Source organism: Oncorhynchus gorbuscha, linkage group LG14 (genome assembly GCF_021184085.1).
Source record: "Oncorhynchus gorbuscha isolate QuinsamMale2020 ecotype Even-year linkage group LG14, OgorEven_v1.0, whole genome shotgun sequence".
In the NCBI taxonomy this organism is placed as follows: Eukaryota; Metazoa; Chordata; class Actinopteri; order Salmoniformes; family Salmonidae; genus Oncorhynchus; species Oncorhynchus gorbuscha.
The window spans coordinates 74,057,922-74,082,238 of NC_060186.1; the positions used below are offsets into that span (position 1 = coordinate 74,057,922).

General features: G+C 47.5%; 1 protein-coding gene across 1 annotated transcript; it reads right to left on the reverse strand.

Moving 5' to 3' along the window:
* Positions 1 to 570: 570 nt before the first annotated feature.
* LOC123995939 (isthmin-2-like) lies at positions 571 to 23,294 on the reverse strand. The gene is made up of 5 exons (XM_046299597.1): positions 22,713 to 23,294; positions 16,594 to 16,833; positions 9,090 to 9,381; positions 3,199 to 3,408; positions 571 to 1,640 (listed from the first exon to the last, which is right to left on the reverse strand). Exons 1-5 carry the CDS (start codon positions 22,833 to 22,835, stop codon positions 1,123 to 1,125), a joined length of 1,383 nt encoding a protein of 460 aa, XP_046155553.1. The 5' UTR covers positions 22,836 to 23,294; the 3' UTR covers positions 571 to 1,122.
* Positions 23,295 to 24,317: the final 1,023 nt, after the last annotated feature.

The following is a 24,317-nucleotide window of genomic DNA, read 5'->3' on the forward strand; positions in this document are numbered from 1 at the left end:
TCTAGGGAGTTTTTCCTAGCCACCGTGCTTCTACACCTGCATTGCTTGCTGTTTGGGGTTTATCAGCTGATGTAAGAAGGCCTTTATAAATACATTTGATTTGATTTGAAATCTTAACGCTACAGCATACAATGACATTCTAGACGATTCTGTCTAAGGCCCAATTCTGGGGAAGGCCCTTTCCCGTTTCAGCATGACAATGCCCCCATGCACAAAATGAGGTTCATACAGAAATGGTCTGTTGAGATCAGTTTGGAAGAACTTGACTGGCCTGCACAGAGCCCTGACGACAACCCCATTGAACACCTTTGGGATGAATTGGAATGCCAACTGCGAGCCAGGCCTAATCGCCCAACATCAGCTTCCGACTCACTAATGCTCTTGTGGCTGAATGGAAGCAAGTCCCCGCAGCAATGTTCCAACATCTAGTGGAAAGCCTTCCCAGAAGAGTGGAGGCTGTTATAGCAGCAAAGGGGGAGACCAACTCCATATTAATGCCCATGATTTTGGAGTGAGATATTCGATGAGCAGGTGTCCACATACTTTTGGTCATGTAATGTATTACCCAATTTGAAAAAGTAGCGCACTACTTTACTCCATTACATACGTAGAATGTATGCACACATGACTGTAAGTCGCTTTGGATAAAAGCGTCTGCTAAATGGCATATATTATTATTATATTATTACTCATAAAAGTAATCTGATTATATAACATGTTACTTTTGTAACGCGTTACCCCCAACACTGATGGTCAGTCACACAGACAGAGCTCCTACAACACCAACAGGCTAGATGACAACGTCATGCTTACATGCACACAGGAGTGTGGACAGACATCAAGAGAGCTGGGAATCTTACTGGATGCGAAACACATCGGCAGGACTGCATCTCTTTTTTTTTTGTTCAGTTCAATGAAGTTCAATTCTTTTCTGTTGGGTCGCATGATGTTTAATGTGCCAACTCCTAACTTGAAATTAACTTGCACCTTCAACTTCACAATCCCCAAACTTCCTATTGACCTTAATGCAAAAACATCCCTGCTTTCTTTTCTCAAGTTAGGATTGAACCCCACTGTTCTAGCACATTCTGGGTAATGTAGTTTTGGCAACTGCTCGCGTTCTCAGTACTCCCGGGCCTCCTCCAGCTCGTTCATGAACACGTCCTGGTGGGGGTTCTCCGGGCACACCAGGCCGTTGTTGGGCGGTCGCAGCACGTGGAAGTGGCTCCAGTCCCCTTTACACAGGATCCAGGGCAGCACGTCCACCTTGAAGTGGAGCTCCGGTGAGAACTCTGTGCTGATCAGGTTGGGCGTTCCCGCACCCTTCCCCCGCGTGATCAAATGGTCGCGGTTGTCGTAGCAACAGTGTTGGGCGGCGAGCGTGGCGACGCCGCCGGAAAGGGCAGAGCGGATGCAAGTCCTCGCCGAGGGTTTGTAGATGTCCAGGCGTTCTTTAGGGCCGCTGGCGTCGCGCCAACGGAACGTCCGGTCGTGTCCCTCGTCGAAGACGCTGACCACGGTGTCGGTGGTGGCCGAGGGGTAAGTGCAGGGGCAGCTGGGTAGTTCTGACAGGACCTGGTTGAGGTATCTCTGGAGGAAGTTGCTCTTACAGTTCAGCCACTTCTCACAGGTGTCCACGTCTAAAGGGAGAGCAGAGGGAGGCCATTGTGTCAATTACCATCTAACTACATAGTTATTTCTGCTCTGCCCTGTCCTACTCTGTTCTGCCCTGCTATGTTCTGCCCTGCTATGTTCAGTTGTATTCTGTTCTGCCCTTCTGCTCTGCTCTGCTCTGCCCTGCTCTGCTCTGTCCTGTTCTGTTCTGCTCTGTTCTGTTCTGTTCTGCTCTGTTCTGCTCTGTTCTGTTCTGCTCTGCTCTGCCCTGCTCTGTTCTGTTCTGCCCTGCTCTGTTCTGTTCTTCTGCTCTGTTCTGCTCTGTTCTGTTCTGCCCTGCTCTGTCCTGCTCTGTTCTGTTCTGTTCTGTCCTGCTCTGTTCTGTTATGTTCTGTTCTGTACTGCCCTGCTCTGCCCTGCTCTGTTCTATTCTGTTCTGCCCTGCTCTGTTCTGTTATGTTCTGTTCTGTACTGCCCTGCTCTGCCCTGCTCTGTTCTATTCTGTTCTGCCCTGCTCTGTTCTGTTATGTTCTGTTCTGTTCTGTCCTGCTCTGTTCTGTTATGTTCTGTTCTGTACTGCCCTGCTCTGCCCTGCTCTGCCCTGCTCTGTTCTGTTCTGCCCTGCTCTGTTCTGTTCTGCCCTGCTCTGTTCTGTTCTGCCCTGCTCTGTCCTGCTCTGTTCTGTTCTGCCCTGCTCTGTCCTGCTCTGTTCTGCCCTGCTCTGTTCTGTTCTGCCCTGCTCTGTTCTGTTCTGTCCTGTTCTGTTCTGCTCTGTTCTGTTCTGCTCTGTTCTGTTCTGCTCTGTTCTGTTCTGTCCTGTTCTGTTCTGTTCTGTCCTGTTCTGTTCTGCTCTGCTCTGTTCTGTCCTGCTCTGTTCTGCCCTGCTCTGTTCTGTTCTGCCCTGCTCTGTTCTGTTCTGCCCTGCTCTGTTCTGTTCTGCCCTGCTCTGTCCTGCTCTGTTCTGCCCTGCTCTGTTCTGTCCTGTTCTGTTCTGCTCTGTTCTGTTCTGCTCTGTTCTGTTCTGTCCTGCTCTGTTCTGTTCTGCTCTGCTCTGCTCTGTTCTGCTCTGTTCTGTTCTGCTCTGTTCTGTTCTGCTCTGTTCTGTTCTGCTCTGTTCTGTTCTGTACTGCTCTGCTCTGCTCTGTTCTGCTCTGTTCTGCTCTGCTCTGTTCTGTTCTGTACTGCTCTGCTCTGTTCTGCTCTGTTCTGCTCTGTTCTGTTCTGTTCTGTACTGCTCTGCTCTGTTCTGCTCTGTTCTGCTCTGTTCTGTTCTACTCTGTTCTGTTCTGTTTTGTACTGCTCTGCTCTGCTCTGTTCTGCTCTGTTCTGCTCTGTTCTGCTCTGTTCTGCTCTGTTCTGCTCTGCTCTGTTCTGTTCTGTACTGCTCTGCTCTGTTCTGTTCTGTTCTGCTCTGTTCTGCTCTGTTCTGTCCTGCTCTGTTCTGTTATATATATATATATATATATATATATATATATATATATATATATATATATATATATATATATATATATATATATATATATATATATATATATTTTTTTTTTTTCCCAGGTGTAAATCGATAAAGTGTATTCAACGTACCTGTGCCAAAAGGTTCAGTGCCATTCTCCATCTCGAAGGGGAAAGCTTTAGCCACAGTGTTGACATCGTCTGGACAAGGCTCCATGTCACATTTGGAGGCCTCTGTCAGGGTGCAGGAGTAACCACATGACCGTATCCTTTTCCTCTCTCCATGACCACAGGTGACAGAGCACGGAGACCAGGCACTCCAGTCCTCCGTCTCCTCCTTCTCTGTGGGGCGACAAAACAAAGCTCATGATATTAAATGATAATGCATTTAGATGTATAATGTTTCTCCTATTTAAGCTGTTTTACATTTTATGGAGGTAACACACACACACACACTTCTCCCCCATCACACGATTACTCTCTAATCAGTAAGAGATGAATTTCTCTCCCAGCTGTGGGATTTCCTAACTAGGCTCCATCCTAACTGTGTAGAACTCCAATTAGAAGCATTTGGCTGGTTCACCACCTGTGCTTAACAAGCTATCAAGGAAAAGGAAAACAACTTGAAAGGGTTCATTAGTAGTTCTACTTATGTTGTTTTCTGGGGGAATCTGTACTTTACTATTCATATTTTTGATTACTTTTACTTTTACACTACATTCTGAAAGAAAATCATGTACTTTTTACTCCATACATTTTCCCTGACAGCCACAGGTTCTGGTTACATTTTGAATTCTTAGCAGGACAGGAAAATGGTCCAATTCACAGACTTATCAAGAGAACATCCCTGCTCATCCCTTCTGCCTCTGGTCTGGTGGACTCACTAAACAGAGAACATCCCTGCTCATCCCTTCTGCCTCTGGTCTGGTGGACTCACTAAACAGAGAACATCCCTGCTCATCCCTTCTGCCTCTGGTCTGGAGGACTCACTAAACAGAGAACATCCCTGCTCATCCCTTCTGCCTCTGGTCTGGAGGACTCACTAAACAGAGAACATCCATGCTCATCCCTTCTGCCTCTGGTCTGGAGGACTCACTAAACAGAGAACATCCATGCTCATCCCTTCTGCCTCTGGTCTGGAGGACTCACTAAACAGAGAACATCCATGCTCATCCCTTCTGCCTCTGGTCTGGAGGACTCACTAAACAGAGAACATCCATGCTCATCCCTTCTGCCTCTGGTCTGGAGGACTCACTAAACAGAGAACATCCATGCTCATCCCTTCTGCCTCTGGTCTGGTGGACTCACTAAACACAAATACTTAATTTGTGAATTATGTCAGTGTGCCCCTGGCTATCCGTAAATGTAAAAAACAAGAAAATTGTGCCGTCTAGTTTGACTAATATAAGTAGTTTTAAATAAGTTTTTTATACTTTTACTTTTGATACTTAAGTATATTTAAAATAATACTTTTAAGTAGTATTTTACTGGTTGGCTGGGTCATTTTCTCTTAAGGTATCTTTACTTTTACTCAAATATGACAATTGGGTACTTTTTCCACCACTGTAGTAAACAGTGCTGCTGAGAAACAAAGCTAGATTTGGTTTAGATGTATTTACTGCACTGATGTAAGAGCCAGAAGCTAGACATTACAAGGATAAGTAAATAACCTCTTCAAACTCCATCTAATCCCTTAACATCCACATTACTACATTTACATTTACATTTAAGTCATTTAGTAGACGCTCTTATCCAGAGCGACTTACAAATTGGTGCATTCACCTTATGACATCCAGTGGAACAGTCACTTAAGTGTAAAGACAATTTACAGGAAAGTATATTTTATAATTGTTTCCATGACAGAAAAATCCAAATCCATAATGAGGCTTTTCTATGTACAGTTGAATGTTCCTCTGGTCTAACCTTTCTCCTCTGGTCTAACCTTTCTCCTCTGGTCTAACCTTTCTCCTCTGGTCTAACCTTTCTCCTCTGGTCTAACCTTTCTCCTCTGGTCTAACCTTTCTCCTCTGGTCTAACCTTTCTCCTCTGGTCTAACCATTCTCCCCTGGTCTAACCTTTCTCCCCTGGTCTAACCTTTCTCCCCTGGTCTAACCTTTCTCCCCTGGTCTAACCTTTCTCCCCTGGTCTAACCTTTCTCCCCTGGTCTAACCTTTCTCCCCTGGTCTAACCTTTCTCCCCTGGTCTAACCTTTCTCCCCTGGTCTAACCTTTCTCCCCTGGTCTAACCTTTCTCCCCTGGTCTAAACTTTCTCCCCTGGTCTAAACTTTCTCCCCTGGTCTAAACTTTCTCCTCTGGTCTAAACTTTCTCCTCTGGTCTAACCTTTCTCCTCTGGTCTAACCTTTCTCCTCTGGTCTAACCTTTCTCCTCTGGTCTAACCTTTCTCCTCTGGTCTAACCTTTCTCCTCTGGTCTAACCTTTCTCCTCTGGTCTAACCTTTCTCCCCTGGTCTAACCTTTCTCCCCTGGTCTAACCTTTCTCCCCTGGTCTAAACTTTCTCCCCTGGTCTAAACTTTCTCCCCTGGTCTAAACTTTCTCCTCTGGTCTAACCTTTCTCCTCTGGTCTAACCTTTCTCCCCTGGTCTAACCTTTCTCCCCTGGTCTAACCTTTCTCCCCTGGTCTAACCTTTCTCCCCTGGTCTAACCTTTCTCCCCTGGTCTAACCTTTCTCCCCTGGTCTAACTTTTCTCCCCTGGTCTAACCTTTCTCCTCTGGTCTAACCTTTCTCCTCTGGTCTAACCTTTCTCCTCTGGTCTAACCTTTCTCCTCTGGTCTAACCTTTCTCCTCTGGTCTAACCTTTCTCCTCTGGTCTAACCTTTCTCCTCTGGTCTAACCTTTCTCCCCTGGTCTAACCTTTCTCTCCTGGTCTAACCTTTCTCCCATGGTCTAACCTTTCTCCCATGGTCTAACCTTTCTCCCATGGTCTAACCTTTCTCCCCTGGTCTAACCTTTCTCCCCTGGTCTAACCTTTCTCCCCTGGTCTAACCTTTCTCCCCTGGTCTAACCTTTCTCCCCTGGTCTAACCTTTCTCCCCTGGTCTAACCTTTCTCCCCTGGTCTAACCTTTCTCCCCTGGTCTAACCTTTCTCCCCTGGTCTAACCTTTCTCCCCTGGTCTAACCTTTCTCCCCTGGTCTAACCTTTCTCCTCTGGTCTAACCTTCAGCCCCTGGTCTAACCTTTCTCCCCTGGTCTAACCTTTCTCCTCTGGTCTAACCTTTCTCCTCTGGTCTAACCTTCAGCCTATCTGCCTTCTGAAAAGTTTGAGTCTGGTGTTTAATCATACTGAAAACATGTCTGCCCTCGATTACCGACGAGATGAGGTGGGTGCAGAAATTTCAGCTTTGGCGAAGGCGCAGCTGTGTCCTTTGTGGCACAGCCAGCTCACCATATGGCCAGAACACAGGAATAGACTCTTCTCAGAAACATTTAAATTACAGAAGGGAAGCCCCAACGTTACGCTAGTCTGACATACTTTATGTTCACTAAAAACCTTCAGATCGGATCACTTCATAAACATTGTTGCCCTGTTCCTAGATCACATGCACCTCATTTAGAGACGTTCAATGTTGATGAATGTGTACATACTGTCTGCACACAGCTACATGCTCACAGTTGTCTACAGGGATGAATAGAGCTGCCTGGCTCTGCTGTTGTCTACAGGGATGAATAGAGCTGCCTGGCTCTGCTGTTGTCTACAGGGATGAATAGAGCTGCCCGGCTCTGCTGTGGTCTACAGGGATGAATAGAGCTGCCTGGCTCTGCTGTTGTCTACAGGGATGAATAGAGCTGCCTGGCTCTGCTGTGGTCTACAGGGATGAATAGAGCTGCCCGGCTCTGCTGTGGTCTACAGGGATGAATAGAGCTGCCTGGCTCTGCTGTGGTCTACAGGGATAAATAGAGCTGCCTGGCTCTGCTGTGGTCTACAGGGATGAATAGAGCTGCCTGGCTCTGCTGTGGTCTACAGGGATAAATAGAGCTGCCTGGCTCTGCTGTGGTCTACAGGGATGAATAGAGCTGCCTGGCTCTGCTGTGGTCTACAGGGATAAATAGAGCTGCCTGGCTCTGCTGTGGTCTACAGGGATGAATAGAGCTGCCTGGCTCTGCTGTGGTCTACAGGGATGAATAGAGCTGCCTGGCTCTGCTGTGGTCTACAGGGATGAATAGAGCTGCCTGGCTCTGCTGTGGTCTACAGGGATGAATAGAGCTGCCTGGCTCTGCTGTGGTCTACAGGGATGAATAGAGCTGCCTGGCTCTGCTGTGGTCTACAGGGATGAATAGAGCTGCCTGGCTCTGCTGTGGTCTACAGGGATGAATAGAGCTGCCTGGCTCTGCTGTGGTCTACAGGGATGAATAGAGCTGCCTGGCTCTGCTGTGGTCTACAGGGATGAATAGAGCTGCCTGGCTCTGCTGTGGTCTACAGGGATGAATAGAGCTGCCTGGCTCTGCTGTGGTCTACAGGGATGAATAGAGCTGCCTGGCTCTGCTGTGGTCTACAGGGATGAGTAAAGCTGCTTGGCTCTGCTGTGGTCTACAGGGATGAATAGAGCTGCCTGGCTCTGCTGTGGTCTACAGGGATGAATAAAGCTGCCTGCCTGTGCAGCCAGAAGGCACTATGCTCTTTTCCCATCATGCACAGGGAGAAAACTGACTGAGAACTAAGAGAAACAAAAAACAATAGAGGCGTAAATGTTATCCACGTCCTGAAAGCCCCCGAATTCTTGAACAGGCTCAAAAGGCCTTACCGCCTAGGGCCCAGGGCAGAGGGCCGAGTCGGGGTCTGGGGGGCCCGGAGGGGGGATGAAAGACCCAGCCGAATGGCCCCTGTCATCCCCTGTTCCCAATCTGCCCTCTAATTATACACAAGCAGTGGACTGTTTTGTCCATCCGGGGGAACAGGCTCACGCTGCCATTAGTGAGCGCATCAGGCCCATCTTCAAAAGAGAGCAGGCCTCCACAGCGAGCTGCGAGCTGGGACCCAGTGTCCACTTCAAAGGCTGGAGCTCCACAATGGCCTGACGGTCGAGTGCTCGCAGAGCATAGCTCTCTCCCTGCCACAGTCCTCAGTCAGTACAGCCCTGCCGCAGTCCTCAGTCAGTACAGCCCTGCCGCAGTCCTCAGTCAGTACAGCCCTGCCGCAGTCCTCAGTCAGTACAGCCCTGCCGCAGTCCTCAGTCAGTACAGCCCTGCCGCAGTCCTCAGTCAGTACAGCCCTGCCGCAGTCCTCAGTCAGTACAGCCCTGCCGCAGTCCTCAGTCAGTACAGCCCTGCCGCAGTCCTCAGTCAGTACAGCCCTGCCGCAGTCCTCAGACAGTACAGCCCTGCCGCAGTCCTCAGTCAGTACAGCCCTGCCGCAGTCCTCAGTCAGTACAGCCCTGCCGCAGTCCTCAGTCAGTACAGCCCTGCCGCAGTCCTCAGTCAGTACAGCCCTGCCGCAGTCCTCAGTCAGTACAGCCCTGCCGCAGTCCTCAGTCAGTACAGCCCTGCCGCAGTCCTCAGTCAGTACAGCCCTGCCGCAGTCCTCAGTCAGTACAGCCCTGCCGCAGTCCTCAGTCAGTACAGCCCTGCCGCAGTCCTCAGTCAGTACAGCCCTGCCGCAGTCCTCAGTCAGTACAGCCCTGCCGCAGTCCTCAGTCAGTACAGCCCTGCCGCAGTCCTCAGTCAGTACAGCCCTGCCGCAGTCCTCAGTCAGTATCGCCCTGCTGTACAGCCTCTCTCTTCTCTCTCTCTCAGCACACACCCTGCTGTAAGTGTCCTTGTGATCTCTCTCTCTCTCTCTCTCTCTCTCTCTCTCTCTCTCTCTGACATTTTTCTTAATCCTGTGATTGTTTGTTTCTCACTATTTCAAAACAATAACATTCTCAACTTTTGTAGGCCATTTTAAAATGACCCACTACTCTAAGGCATGCAAAAGTGGATCAGAGATCACTGTTCTTTTCCATTTTTTTACAACTTTGTCCTGCTATACAGACACTGTGCCACTTAGCGAACAAAAGAAAGCCTCACCATAGTAGCTCTGTGTGGCGTCCCAACCCTCGTTCCAGCGACCGCTAGGGAGGGGCTTTTCGCTGCCATACTCCAACAGGTAATCTTCCTCGACTTCCTCTTCCTCTCCAGTCTCCTCCGGCACTGAGCGGCCCGTCCCATCCTCGCTGGAGTCAGCGTCTGTGTATCCCCAGAACAGAGGCCAGAACAGCTTCTTACCCCCCAGCCAGCCTACAGAGGATGAGGGGATCCAGTCCTTTATCAGATCCATCTCTAAGTCCATGTTAGGGTCGTCCACCACCTCAATGGTCACCTGGGAGGGAGGAAAGCAGAGCAAATCATTTAGAGAACCATTGTGGAAGCATGAAATTGATATTGATTCTGTGGACATGCTAAGATAGCTACAACTAGTCCTTATATGGTCACAAAGTCTGCCAAAACTAAAATGTTGAACACTTACTTCACAAAAATACATACATTTAATAGGAGGATGCACACAAAACTTAACATCTAAATGTCACTGGAAAGCCACAATGTAAGCAAGAGATGTTTACCAAATTCACTGACGACACATAAAGCATACCTTTCAGAAGTATCAAGGGATTTACATGCCTAATTTCTAGCTCTGACTTAACCAGTCAGACATGAGCTGATCTGTGAGCACTCAGTCAGAAGATCCCACGCGTAACCAGTCAGATATGAGCTGATCTGTGAGCACTCAGTCAGAAGATCCCACGCGTAACCAGTCAGATATGAGCTGATCTGTGAGCACTCAGTCAGAAGATCCCACTACATCTCATTACACTGGTAGGCCACTACTGTATGACTCAACCTGTACGTTAGCTCACTCCCATAGTAGTTGTCAGCACCAGGCAACACGGAGAGACCATAAGAGGGTAGAGCCTGCATGGGGTCATTACATCCAGCTCCACATTACATAACCACATCCTGAACTGCCCTGAGTCGACCAGTAGATGGAACTAACTAACTAACTAACTAACTAACTAACTAACTAACTAACTAACTAACTAACTAACTAACTAACTAACTAACTAACCACTGTGGGATTGAGATGAGTTCAACGAAAGGACATGCTGAAGACATTGAGGCTAATCGCTGGAGGAATCACAGGAAAGGACATGCTGAAGACATTGAGGCTAATCGCTGGAGGAATCACAGGAAAGGACATGCTGAAGACATTGAGGCTAATCGCTGGAGGAATCACAGGAATGGACATGCTGAAGACATTGAGGCTAATCGCTGGAGGAATCACAGGAAAGGACATGCTGAAGACATTGAGGCTAATCGCTGGAGGAATCACAGGAAAGGACATGCTGAAGACATTGAGGCTAATCGCTGGAGGAATCACAGGAATGGACATGCTGAAGACATTGAGGCTAATCGCTGGAGGAATCACAGGAAAGGACATGCTGAAGACATTGAGGCTAATCGCTGGAGGAATCACAGGAATGGACATGCTGAAGACATTGAGGCTAATCGCTGGAGGAATCATAGGAATGGACATGCTGAAGACATTGAGGCTAATCGCTGGAGGAATCACAGGAATGGACATGCTGAAGACATTGAGGCTAATCGCTGGAGGAATCACAAGAATGGACATGCTGAAGACATTGAGGCTAATCGCTGGAGGAATCACAGGAAAGGACATGCTGAAGACATTGAGGCTAATCGCTGGAGGAATCACAGGAATGGACATGCTGAAGACATTGAGGCTAATCGCTGGAGGAATCACAGGAATGGACATGCTGAAGACATTGAGGCTAATCGCTGGAGGAATCACAGGAAAGGACATGCTGAAGACATTGAGGCTAATCGCTGGAGGAATCACAGGAAAGGACATGCTGAAGACATTGAGGCTAATCGCTGGAGGAATCACAGGAAAGGACATGCTGAAGACATTGAGGCTAATCCAATTTGTAAGTCGCTCTGGATAAGAGCGTCTGCTAAATGACTTAAATGTAAATGTAAATGTAATCGCTGGAGGAATCACAGGAATGGACATGCTGAAGACATTGAGGCTAATCGCTGGAGGAATCACAGGAAAGGACATTTCCGAAGACATTAAGGCTAATCGCTGGAGGAATCACAGGAAAGGACATGCTGAAGACATTGAGGCTAATCGCTGGAGGAATCACAGGAAAGGACATGCTGAAGACATTGAGGCTAATCGCTGGAGGAATCACAGGAAAGGACATGCTGAAGACATTGAGGCTAATCGCTGGAGGAATCACAGGAAAGGACATGCTGAAGACATTGAGGCTAATCGATGGAGGAATCACAGGAAAGGACATGCTGAAGACATTGAGGCTAATCGCTGGAGGAATCACAGGAAATGACATGCTGAAGACATTGAGGCTAATCGCTGGAGGAATCACAGGAAATGACATGCTGAAGACATTGAGGCTAATCGCTGGAGGAATCACAGGAAAGGACATGCTGAAGACATTGAGGCTAATCGCTGGAGGAATCACAGGAAAGGACATGCTGAAGACATTGAGGCTAATCGCTGGAGGAATCACAGGAAATGACATGCTGAAGACATTGAGGCTAATCGCTGGAGGAATCACAGGAAATGAAAGAAGTGAAGGTGAGGATTGGAACTATTTATTCAATGTGAAAGTAGTTACCGTCTTGTTCTGCTGAACTTGGCATTCATGCCAAGTAGAACCTCCTCACCACAGAATGGAATCAAGATAAATGATCTCTATAATCACTGCTCTTCCCTGCTTTACCAGGGTGCAATGCATTGTTAGTAGAGCATATATATATATATATATATTTGAACCTTTTTAAAAACTTAACTTGGCAAGTCAGTTAAGAACAAATTCTCGTTTACATTTAACATTTACATTTAAGTCATTTAGCAGACGCTCTTATCCAGAGCGACTTACAAATTGGTGCATTCACCTTATGACATCCAGTGGAACAACCACTTTACAATAGTGCATCTAAATATTTTAAGGGGGGGGGGGGGTGAGAAGGATTACTTTATCCTATCCTAGGTATTCCTTAAAGAGGTGGGGTTTCAGGTGTCTCCGGAAGGTGGTGATTGACTCCGCTGTCCTGGCGTCGTGAGGGAGTTTGTTCCACCATTGGGGAGCCAGAGCAGCGAACAGTTTTGACTGAGCTGAGCGGGAACTGTACTTCCTCAGTGGTAGGGAGGCGAGCAGGCCAGAGGTGGATGAACGCAGTGCCCTTATTTGGGTGTAGGACCTGATCAGAGCCTGGAGGTACTGAGGTGCCGTTCCCCTCACAGCTCCGTAGGCAAGCACCATGGTCTTGTAGCGGATGCGAGCTTCAACTGGAAGCCAGTGGAGAGAGCGGAGGAGCGGGGTGACGTGAGAGAACTTGGGAAGGTTGAACACTAGACGGGCTGCGGCGTTCTGGATGAGTTGTAGGGGTTTAATGGCACAGGCAGGGAGCCCAGCCAACAGCGAGTTGCAGTAATCCAGACGGGAGATGACAAGTGCCTGGATTAGGACCTGCGCCGCTTCCTGTGTGAGGCAGGGTCGTACTCTGCGGATGTTGTAGAGCATGAACCTACAGGAACGGGCCACCGCCTTGATGTTAGTTGAGAACGACAGTTTGTTGTCCAGGATCACGCCAAGGTTCTTAGCGCTCTGGGAGGAGGACACAATGGAGTTGTCAACCGTGATGGCGAGATCATGGAACGGGCAGTCCTTCCCCGGGAGGAAGAGCAGCTCCGTCTTGCCGAAGTTCAGCTTGAGGTGGTGATCCGTCATCCACACTGATATGTCTGCCAGACATGCAGAGATGCGATTCGCCACCTGGTCATCAGAAGGGGGAAAGGAGAAGATTAATTGTGTGTCGTCTGCATAGCAATGATAGGAGAGACCATGTGAGGTTATGACAGAGCCAAGTGACTTGGTGTATAGCGAGAATAGGAGAGGGCCTAGAACAGAGCCCTGGGGGACACCAGTGGTGAGAGCGCGTGGTGAGGAGACAGATTCTCGCCACGCCACCTGGTAGGAGCGACCTGTCAGGTAGGACGCAATCCAAGCGTGGGCCGCGCCGGAGATGCCCAACTCGGAGAGGGTGGAGAGGAGGATCTGATGGTTCACAGTATCGAAGGCAGCCGATAGGTCTAGAAGGATGAGAGCAGAGGAGAGAGAGTTAGCTTTAGCGGTGCGGAGCGCCTCCGTGATACAGAGAAGAGCAGTCTCAGTTGAATGACTAGTCTTGAAACCTGACTGATTTGGATCAAGAAGGTCATTCTGAGAGAGATAGCGGGAGAGCTGACCAAGGACGGCACGTTCAAGAGTTTTGGAGAGAAAAGAAAGAAGGGATACTGGTCTGTAGTTGTTGACATCGGAGGGATCGAGTGTAGGTTTTTTCAGAAGGGGTGCAACTCTCGCTCTCTTGAAGACGGAAGGGACGTAGCCAGCGGTCAGGGATAAGTTGATGAGCGAGGTGAGGTAAGGGAGAAGGTCTCCGGAAATGGTCTGGAGAAGAGAGGAGGGGATAGGGTCGAGCGGGCAGGTTGTTGGGCGGCCGGCCGTCACAAGACGCGAGATTTCATCTGGAGAGAGAGGGGAGAAAGAGGTCAGAGCACAGGGTAGGGCAGTGTGAGCAGAACCAGCGGTGTTGTTTGACTTAGCAAACGAGGATCGGATGTCGTCGATCTTCTTTTCAAAATGGTTGACGAAGTCATCTGCAGAGAGGGAGGAGGGGGGAGGGGGAGGAGGATTCAGGAGGGAGGAGAATGTGGCAAAGAGCTTCCTAGGGTTAGAGGCAGATGCTTGGAATTTAGAGTGGTAGAAAGTGGCTTTAGCAGCAGAGACAGAGGAGGAAAATGTAGAGAGGAGGGAGTGAAAGGATGCCAGGTCCGCAGGGAGGCGAGTTTTCCTCCATTTCCGCTCGGCCTTCCGGAGCCCTGTTCTGTGAGCTCGCATTGAGTCGTCAAGCCACGGAGCGGGAGGGGAGGACCGAGCCGGCCTGGAAGATAGGGGACATAGAGAGTCAAAGGATGCAGAAAGGGAGGAGAGGAGGGTTGAGGAGGCAGAATCAGGAGATAGGTTGGAGAAGGTTTGAGCAGAGGGAAGAGATGATAGGATGGAAGAGGAGAGAGTAGCGGGGGAGAGAGAGCGAAGGTTGGGACGGCGCGATACCATCCGAGTAGGGGCAGTGTGGGAAGTGTTGGATGAGAGCGAGAGGGATAAGGATACAAGGTAGTGGTCGGAGACTTGGAGGGGAGTTGCAATGAGGTTAGTGGAAGAACAGCATCTAGTAAAGATGAGGTCGAGCGTATTGCCTGCCTTGTGAGTAGGGGGGAAGGTGAGAGGGTGAGGTCAAAAGAGGAGAGGAGTGGAAAGAAGGAGGCAGAGAGGAATGAGTCAAAGGTAGACGTGGGGAGGTTAAAGTCACCCAGAACTGTGAGAGGTGAGCCGTCCTCAGGAAAGGAGCTTATCAAGGCATCAAGCTCATTGATGAACTCTCCGAGGGGACCTGGAGGGCGATAAATGATAAGGATGTTAAGCTTGAAAGGGCTGGTAACTGTGACAGCATGAAATTCAAAGGAGGCGATAGACAGATGGGTAAGGGGAGAAAGAGAGAATGACCACATGGGAGAGATAAGGATCCCTATGCCACCACCCCGCTGACCAGAAGCTCTCGGGGTGTGCGAGAACACGTGGGCGGACGAAGAGAGAGCAGTAGGAGTAGCAGTGTTATCTGTGGTGATCCATGTTTCTGTCAGTGCCAAGAAGTCGAGGGACTGGAGGGAGGCATAGGCTGAGATGAACTCTGCCTTGTTGGCTGCAGATCGGCAGTTCCAGAGGCTACCGGAGACCTGGAACTCCACGTGGGTCGTGCGCGCTGGGACCACCAGATTAGGGTGGCAGCGGCCACGCGGTGTGGAGCGTTTGTATGGTCTGTGCAGAGAGAAGAGAACAGGGATAGACAGACACATAGTTGACAGGCTACAGAAGAGGCTACGCTAATGCAAGGAGATTGGAATGACAAGTGGACTACACGTCTCGAATGTTCAGAAAGTTAAGCTTACGTAGCAAGAATCTTATTGACTAAAATTATTAAAAATGATACAGTACTGCTGAAGTAGGCTAGCTGGCAGTGGCTGCGTTGTTGACTTTGTAGGCTAGCTGACAGTGGCTGCGTTGTTGACACTACACTAATCAAGTCGTTCCGTTGAGTGTAGTAGTTTCTACAGTGCTGCTATTCGGGGCTAGCTGGCTAGCTAGCACTGTTGATTACGTTATGTTGCGTTAAAAGAACGACAATAGCTGGCTAGCTAACCTAGAAAATCGCTCTAGACTACACAATTATCTTTGATACACAGACGGCTATGTAGCTAGCTATGTAGCTAGCTACGATCAAACAAATCAAACCGTTGTGCTGTAATGAAATGAAATGAAAAATGTGATACTACCTGTGGAGCGAAGCGGAATGCGACCGGGTTGTTGAGTGCGGAAGTTCTATTCAGTAGACGTTGGCTAGCTGTTGGCTAGCTAGCAGTGTCTCCTACGTTAAGGACGACAAATAGCTGGCTAGCTAACCTCGGTAAATTAAGATAATCACTCTAAGACTACACGCTCTAAACTACACAATTATCTTGGATACGAAGACAGCAAAGACAACTATGTAGCTAGCTAACACTACACTAATCAAGTCGTTCAGTTGAGTGTAATAGTTTCTACAGTAATAGTTTCTACAGTGCTGCTATTCGGTAGACGGTTTGCTAGCTGGCTAGCTGCTGGGCAGATAGCAGTGTAGACTACGTTAGGACGACGAAATACGAAGTTGCAATAGAAGTGCTGACTGTTTCACTTTGTTGTCCTCTTTCTTTTCCTTTTTCTTCTGTCCTTCTTTTGTCCTTATTTTGTCTTCCTTTCTTCTGTTAACTAGATATTTTTTGTTGTTATTCTTTGTAAGCTAGCTAGCTTCTTCCAGGAGAGTCCCTAGCAACTGCTTAGCAACAAGTAAACAATTCTGCTAGCAATTCACCTAGCTAAGATAACTGTACAATTTTATGAAAAAAAATAGTTAATTTTTCAAAAGCCTGTCTTGTTTAGTTTGTTCCTTGTTTTGTCTTCTATTGAGTCTTGCAGTTTTCTCTTGATTTTTTCGATGTACTTCACTCTAAAAAAACATTTAAATCTCAATAAATACATTTACAACGACGGCCTACACCGGCCAAACCCGGACGACACTGAGCCAATTGTGTGCCGCCCTATGGAATTCCCAATCACAGCCGGTTGTGATACAGCCTGGATTCGAACCAGGGTGTCTGTAATGACACCTCTAGCACTACCAACACCAGGATTCTGGGTTTGATTCCCGGGACCAACCATATGTAAAATGTATGCATGCAGGACTGTAAGTCCCTTTGGATAAAAGTGTCGACTAAATGTCATATATTATGTATATTTATTATTTATATTAGGCGAGCTTCCCCCGTACAAATGTAAATCGCTCTTGAGGGGCTAGAACAACATTATAAAAATAATATCAATATTCGTCACCACACCTGGATGTTGGGGTTCTGCGAGCTGATGTCTGCGTTGGCCAGCTCAGGGAAGTTCTTCAGGTCCAGAACGAAGGGCTTGATCTCCTCAGGCTCAGGCTGGGGCAGAACCCCTACGGAGCGGTGCTGGGAGTGGAACCACCTCCTCTTGTGGCGGTGCTCAGTGACAGGGGGGAGGAGGCTCTGGACCTGGTTCTGTTGCTCCAGGGCCCCCGGTCCATGATGGACCCCACTGATGGGCGGCTGAGCACGAGCCGGAGGAAAAAGATAGGACACCTCATTTAATCATCATGACGAAACACAGTGGACTGGACCGTTCTGAAGACCTTGATGCCATTAATCATAAACAATACAGTGATTACTGGCTAGTTTAACATACAAAGGTTACTTGCTTTTGCCCAGGAAAAACATTTACACCATGCTATGACTTAGTGACAGAGCTCCTAGAAACCATTGGGGCAGCAGACCCAACCAGCCAAACCCCGTCCAGCCGTCTGCTTCTCATTTATTTCCCACAGCAGCCAGAGCCCTGGCATCCAGGCCTTTGACAAAGAGGAGCCTGTGCCAGATTCTCTAGTTTTAATGAGAGCACTTCGAAGTCGTGGGACCCCTGGGATGGTGGGCAGGCTGGCCCTGTGTTTCAATCTGCCGTATCCTGCCATGCCCTAGGGCAGCAGGTAGCCTAGCGGTTAAGAGCGTTGGGCCAGTAACCGAAAGGTCGCTGGGTCAAATCCCCAAGCCTTGTGAAATTGCTACAGGAACTCACTCTGGATGAGAATGTCTGCTAATAACTCAAATGTAAAGAATGTGCAGCTACACTCAACAGACAGAAGCCATAGGTCTCCCTAAGGTCCTCCTCCCTCTGTCTCTCTCTGTCTCTCCCTCTGTCTCTCCCTCTGTCTCTCCCTGTCTCTCCCTCTTCTCCTCCCTCTGTCTCTCCCTCTGTCTCTCCCTCTGTCTCTCCCTCTTCTCCTCCCTCTGTCTCTCCCTGTCTCTCCCTCTGTCTCTCCCTCTGTCTCTCCCTCTGTCTCTCCCTCTGTCTCTCCCTCTGTCTCTCCCTCTGTCTCTCCCTCTGTCTCTCCCTCTGTCTCTCCCTCTGTCTCTCCCTGTTCTCCTCCCTCTGTCTCTCCCTGTTCTCCTCCCTCTGTCTCTCCCTCTGTCTCTCCCTCTCTCTCCCTGTTCTCCTCCCTCTGTCTCTCCCTGTTCTCCTCCCTCTGTCTGCCTGTCTGTGACAAAGTGAACATTGTCTAGCTCTGACATTGCTGATAGCTACTTTATTGTGGAAAAATGTACTTACTATGACTGTGATACTGTATGTGGTTATCTCAACTAGCTATCTTAAGATGAATGCACTAGATTGTCAGTCGCTCTGAATAAGAGCGTCTGCTAAATGACTCAAATGTAAATGTCAACCATCCTTTAGATCAAGTTGCCACTAAAAATGTATCTAAGGTCAGGTAAGGGTCTTCTATTACTCAACGCTTTTAATACAGACAGTATCTACAGTGGTAATAAATAGCCCAAACATCTGACAGGACTTCAGTAACTGAAGCAGTGCCAGTTTGCGGTCTGAAATGTAGTGCAGTTTAAACCAAAATCTGGAGTAGTGACAAAACAGTTGGTTATGGGCCCGAGAACAGACTGTACTTTTTCAGTGGCTGCAATTCTCCCATAAAAAAGTCAGCCTGTTGGTCGGTCAGATCTGATCCATTTAGAGGTAACCCCTGTCAAACATGATTGACTCTTTACTGATGAGAGGAGGATCCTGAAGACTTCCTCTGGGTCTTGTCAGGTCCCTCTGAGAATTAGGGGATGGTCATTACACGCTTCCAAACACATTAGGACTTGTCTTCCTTCTTTGTTCTGTGTTTTGATTGGATCTGGTTATCTATCATTTTGATTTAATTGGACCTGGTTATCTATCATTTTGATTTAATTGGACCTGGTTATCTATCATTTTGATTTAATTGGACCTGGTTATCTATCATTTTGATTTAATTGGACCTGGTTATCTATCATTTTGATTTAATTGGACCTGGTTATCTATCATTTTGATTTAATTGGACCTGGTTATCTATCATTTTGATTTATAATAATAATAATATATGCCATTTAGCAGACGCTTTTATCCAAAGCGACTTACAGTCATGTGTGCATACATTCTACGTATGGGTGGTCCCGGGGATCGAACCCACTACCCTGGCGTTACAAGCGCCATGCTCTACCAACTGAGCTACAGAAGGACCTGGTGTTCTGTGTTTTGATTTAATTGGACCTGGTGTTCTGTATTTTGATTTAATTGGACCTGGTGTTCTGTATTTTGATTTAATTGGACCTGGTGTTCTGTATTTTGATTTAATTGGACCTGGTGTTCTGTATTTTGATTTAATTGGATCTGGTGTTCTATATTTAAGCAATAAGGCCGGTGGAGGTGTGGTATATGGCCAATATACCACGGCCAAGGGCTGTTCTTAATCACTACACAAGTGACTATGCATAGATAATAACGTATATAATAAAAGAGGGTGTGGGGGGAGGGGCAATGCAAATAGCCTGGGTGACCATTTAATTAGATGTTCAGGAGTCTTATGGCTTGGGGGTAGAAGCTGTTCAGAACCCTCTTGGACCTAGACTTGGCGCCCCAGTTCCGCCTTACCCTGCGGTAACAGAGAGAACAGTCTACAGACCATTTTTAGGGCCTTCCTCTGACACCGCCTGGTATTGAGGTCCTGGATGGCAGGAAGCTTGGCCCCAGTGATGTACTGGGCTGTACGCATTACCCTCCGTAGTGCCTTGCAGTCGGAGGCAGAGCAGTTGCCATACCAGGCAGTGATGCAACCAGTCATGCTTTCGATTGTGCAGCTGTATAACCTTTTGAGGATCTGAGGACCCATGCCAAATCTTTTCAGTCTCCTGACGGGGAATAGGTTTTGTCGTGCCCTCTTCACGACTGTCTTGGTGTGCTTGGACCATGCTAGTTTGTTGGTGATGTGGACACCAAGAAACGTGAAGCTCTCAACCAGCTCCACTACAGCCCCGTCAATGAGAATTGGGGCGTGCTCAGTCCTCCTTTTCCTGTAGTCCACAATCATCTCCTTTGTCTTGATCACGTTGAGGGAGAGCTTGTTGTCCTGGCACCACATTGCCAGGTCTCTGACCTCCTCCCTATAGGCTGTCTCGTCATTGTCGGTGATCAGGCCTACCACAGGGAGTACAGGAGGGGACTGAGCACGCACCCCTGAGGGGCCCCAGTGTTGAGGATCAGCGTGGCGGATGTGTTGTTACCTACCCTTACCACCTGGGGGTGGCTCAGTCCCCTCCTGTACTCCCTGTTCACTCATGACTGCATGGCCAGGCACGACTCCAACACCATCATTAAGATTGCCGATGATACAACAGTGATCACCGACAATAGCGAGACTGCCTATAGGGAGTTCAGAATCCAGTTGCAGGGAGGTGTTTAGTCCCAGGGTCCTTAGCTTAGTGATGAGCTTTGAGGGAACTATGCTGTTGAACGCTGAGCTGTAGTTGCTCAGTGAATAGCATTCTCACATACATGTTCCTTTTGTCCAGGTGGGAAAGGCCAGTGTGGAGTGCAATAGAGATTGCATCATCTGTGAATCTGTTAAGGCGGTGTGCAAATTTAGGTGGGTCTAGGGTTTCTGGGATAATGGTGTCGATATGAGCCATGATCAGCCTTTCAAAGCACTTCATAGCTACAGACGTGAGTGCTACGGGTTGGTAGTCATTTAGGCAGGTTAACTTAGTGTACTTGGGCACAGGGACTATGGTGGTCTGCTTGAAACATGTTGGTATTACAGACTCAGACAGGGAGAGGTTGAAAATGTCAGTGAAGACACTTGCCAGTTGCTCAGCGCATGCTCACAGTACACGTCCTGGTAATCTGTCTAATCTGCCTTGTCAATGTTGACCTGTTTAAAGGTCTTACTCACATCGGCTACGGAGAGCGTGATCACACCGTCTTCCGGAACAGCTGGTGATCTCATGCATGTTTCCGTGTTATTTGCCTCGATGCGAGTATAGAAGTAGTTTAGCTCGTCTGGTAGGCTTGTGTCACTGGGCAGCTCTAGGATGTGCTTCCCTTTGTAGTCTGTAATGGTTTGCAAGCTCTGTCACATCCAACGTGCGTAAGAGGAGAGGAACATAGGCAGGGCAGGGCAGAGAGGGCAGAGGGAAGGGTAGAGAGGGCAGGCAGGCAAGTGGTGTGACAAGCAGGCAGGCCTGATTTATGTGTCCACAGATATCAAAGGCCTCTACACTTGGCCCATTCCAAACCATTACAGAATAACAATAAACTATGGGGTCCTTTGATCGCAAGCCTTGAAAGAGTGAGGAGGCAAGGAGAGGGAGGGAGAAGAAACAGATAGGTAGAGTGAACAGGTTTCAATATTTGTGAACCAGGCCATGCACACTCCACATTATACACTCCTCCTTAGCCCCCCCCCCCCCCCCATGATAAGGGGAAAACCAACAACACAGATGGCCAAAGTAAACAATCAACCAGCCTGACCTCTGACCTTACTCCAGTGTGAGAGAGATCTGCTGAGGGTCCCTTTAACCCTGCTGAGTTAGGGTAAAGTTTGGGTTAGGGTTATGTAAGCCCTTGCTATTGTGCCTCTTGCTCCTCTATTGTTCAAACCAGCCCCTCCTCTACCTGGTTAAACTGGCATCTACCAGGTAGGGTCACTGGTGCCCTAAACGCACACTCATTACCACCACCAGAATCACAACATGCTATCTCTCTCTTTCTGTCCTCTCTTTCTCTATTTCGCTTTCTCTCTAACTCTCTCCCTCTCGCTCCCTCTCACACTCTCCCTCTCTCTAACTCTCTCCCTCTCTCACTCTCCCTCTCTGTCTCTCTCTAACTCTCTCCCTCTCCCTCTATGTCTGTCTCTCTCCCTCACTGTTTTTATTTTGTTTGACATCCAACTGACATACATCATCAATCAGTTATAGACTATGGGCATCGGAACATAAATAGGGCATCCATTGAAGGAGACCCAGGGGAGAGAATGTACAGAGGAACGATTTCATAGAACTCTGGAATCTGTCTGTTTACACCTTTCCTCTATTCTTACATCTGATTCTGTTCATGGTGACCTTCAAGGCCCCTACACACACACACACACACACACACACACACACACACACACACACACACACACACACACACACACACACACACACACACACACACACACACACACACACACACACACACACCCATATATGTCCATGAGCCGCACAAACACCCACATGAGTTACTCTTACAGATAGATATGTGCTTCAAAGGGAATTCAGAAAGCCCATATGTTATAGCTGCTGTAGAAATATTACGCTGCTCCGTGCAGCTCAGAACGACCTTCTCTCGATGCCTAGATATCTTACTATACATGGAGAAACGGCGAACAACCCTTTACCCCAAGGCCCTAGAGATTTCAGTGTAGCATAATGTTAGGCACAACATTGTCCGTCTGTGATTCTTTGATTTGGTTTGTTAGAAGGCTAACTTTTTAGTAACTGAAGTGAATTACAATTCAGAATATGTCATACACTCCAGTAAGTTTCGCTGGCACGAGAACAGATCCTCTCTGTGGATAAATGTAAGTTAATTTCAATTTGAAGAGATAACTGACCACAAATAAGCTATTATATTAGGCTATAGCGTAAAATATGTCATTCATTTCATAGAGGATAATTTACATCAGCTCAATTCGTATCCAAATCCTGTAACTGACCACAAATAAGCTATTATATTAGGCTATAGCGTAAAATATGTCATTCATTTCATAGAGGATAATTTACATCAGCTCAATTCGTATCCAAATCCTGTAACTGACCACAAATAAGCTATTATATTAGGCTATAGCGTAAAATATGTAATTCATTTCATAGAGGATAATTTACATCAGCTCAATTCGTATCCAAATCCTGTAACTGACCACAAATAAGCTATTATATTAGGCTATAGCGTAAAATATGTAATTCATTTCATAGAGGATAATTTACATCAGCTCAATTCGTATCCAAATCCTGTGACATTTGGAACGTATTATTTACCTAAAATCTAGAAGAAAATAATTAAGAAAAAAGTTTCTTACCAACAAAAACACACCGTTGTGGCGTTTGTGGTGGTGTTTGTTGGGAAAGCTCATCACCAACACAACGAAAAGTACTAAAACGATGATAATTATCGTTGGGCATCTCCCTCCGACTAGAAACATTTTCTCAATTGAAGTGACAACTAAGACCAGGTGGCAGTATTTGCGGTACTCAATCTATCACACGTATTCTTTCACTACAGTTATTTATTTTGCGAGATAAAATAAAAAGTTGATCTCATCATCGGCGGTTGTTCTTTTCCGTGATTCGTTCCGGAGCAAGTCACGTAATTGAACCAGCCAGAAGAAAGTCACTCATTCAACCAACAGCTTCAGAGTCGTCTTCTTGATAGAGATGCGCTCTAATGTCCGGTGGAAAAATCCATATCCCGCTGCCGCACTAGGACGCAACTGATTTCTCCTTTCGCTGTTTGCCTCCCGGTATTGCGCGTCCAGGTCAATGTGCGCTCTTCAATCTTCGCGTTAAAACCAGACCAACTTGGACTATAGTGCCAAGGATGCTTTGAGTGCCACGTGCAGACCACGCACTCTCTCTGTCCGCACCGGTGAACGGTTTATTGAACTAGGTTAAAAGAGTTGGCTACATTTCGCTATGGTTGGGTGGATGTTTTCTACTAATACAATCACATCTGGAGTTGAGCATAGCCTGTATGCGTTTGATCTCGGATCCATTGTCCAATGAAGGTCCCTTAGCCACGTGTTGTCCCGGAATGAGTATGCTGCAGCTCTGATCCAGAAGGAAACCTGTTACCACTCTCTGAATTCATATGTTCACAGCTTCTACACTGTTGTTTGGTAGAAAAGTAATGCTCACGAATCAGTGGGGGTGTCACTCTCAGGGATCCACTTTTCCAAATGGAGGGGATTGAAGAGCCATTTTAGAGAAGTTGTGATCTCCACACAGAAATGACTGGTAATTGGCATGAACATAAAGGGAGAGGAGACTGGTAGACTATTACATGGATAAAAAGCCAGCCAACACATTATCAATAAGAGATGCCAGCCAACACATTATCAATAAGAGATGCCAGCCAACACATTATCAATAAGAGATGCCAGCCAACACATTATCAATAAGAGATGCCAGCCAACACATTATCAATAAGAGATGCCAGCCAACACATTATCAATAAGAGATGCCAGCCAACACATTATCAATAAGAGATGCCAGCCAACACATTATCAATAAGAGATGCCAGCCAACACATTATCAATAAGAGATGCCAGCCCTCACATTATCCTGAAAGCTACCTCATGTCAATAAGAGATGCCAGCCCTCACATTATCCTGAAAGCTACCTCATGTCAATAAGAGATGCCAGCCCTCACATTATCCTGAAAGCTACCTCATGTCAATAAGAGATGCCAGCCCTCACATTATCCTGAAAGCTACCTCATGTCAATAAGAGATGCCAGCCCTCACATTATCCTGAAAGCTACCTCATGTCAATAAGAGATGCCAGCCAACACATTATCAATAAGAGATGCCAGCCAACACATTATCCTGAAAACTACCTCATGTCAATAAGAGATGTGTCAAGGTGCTGACAGAACAGCTGATGCCTACTTTTACACCATGTAAAGA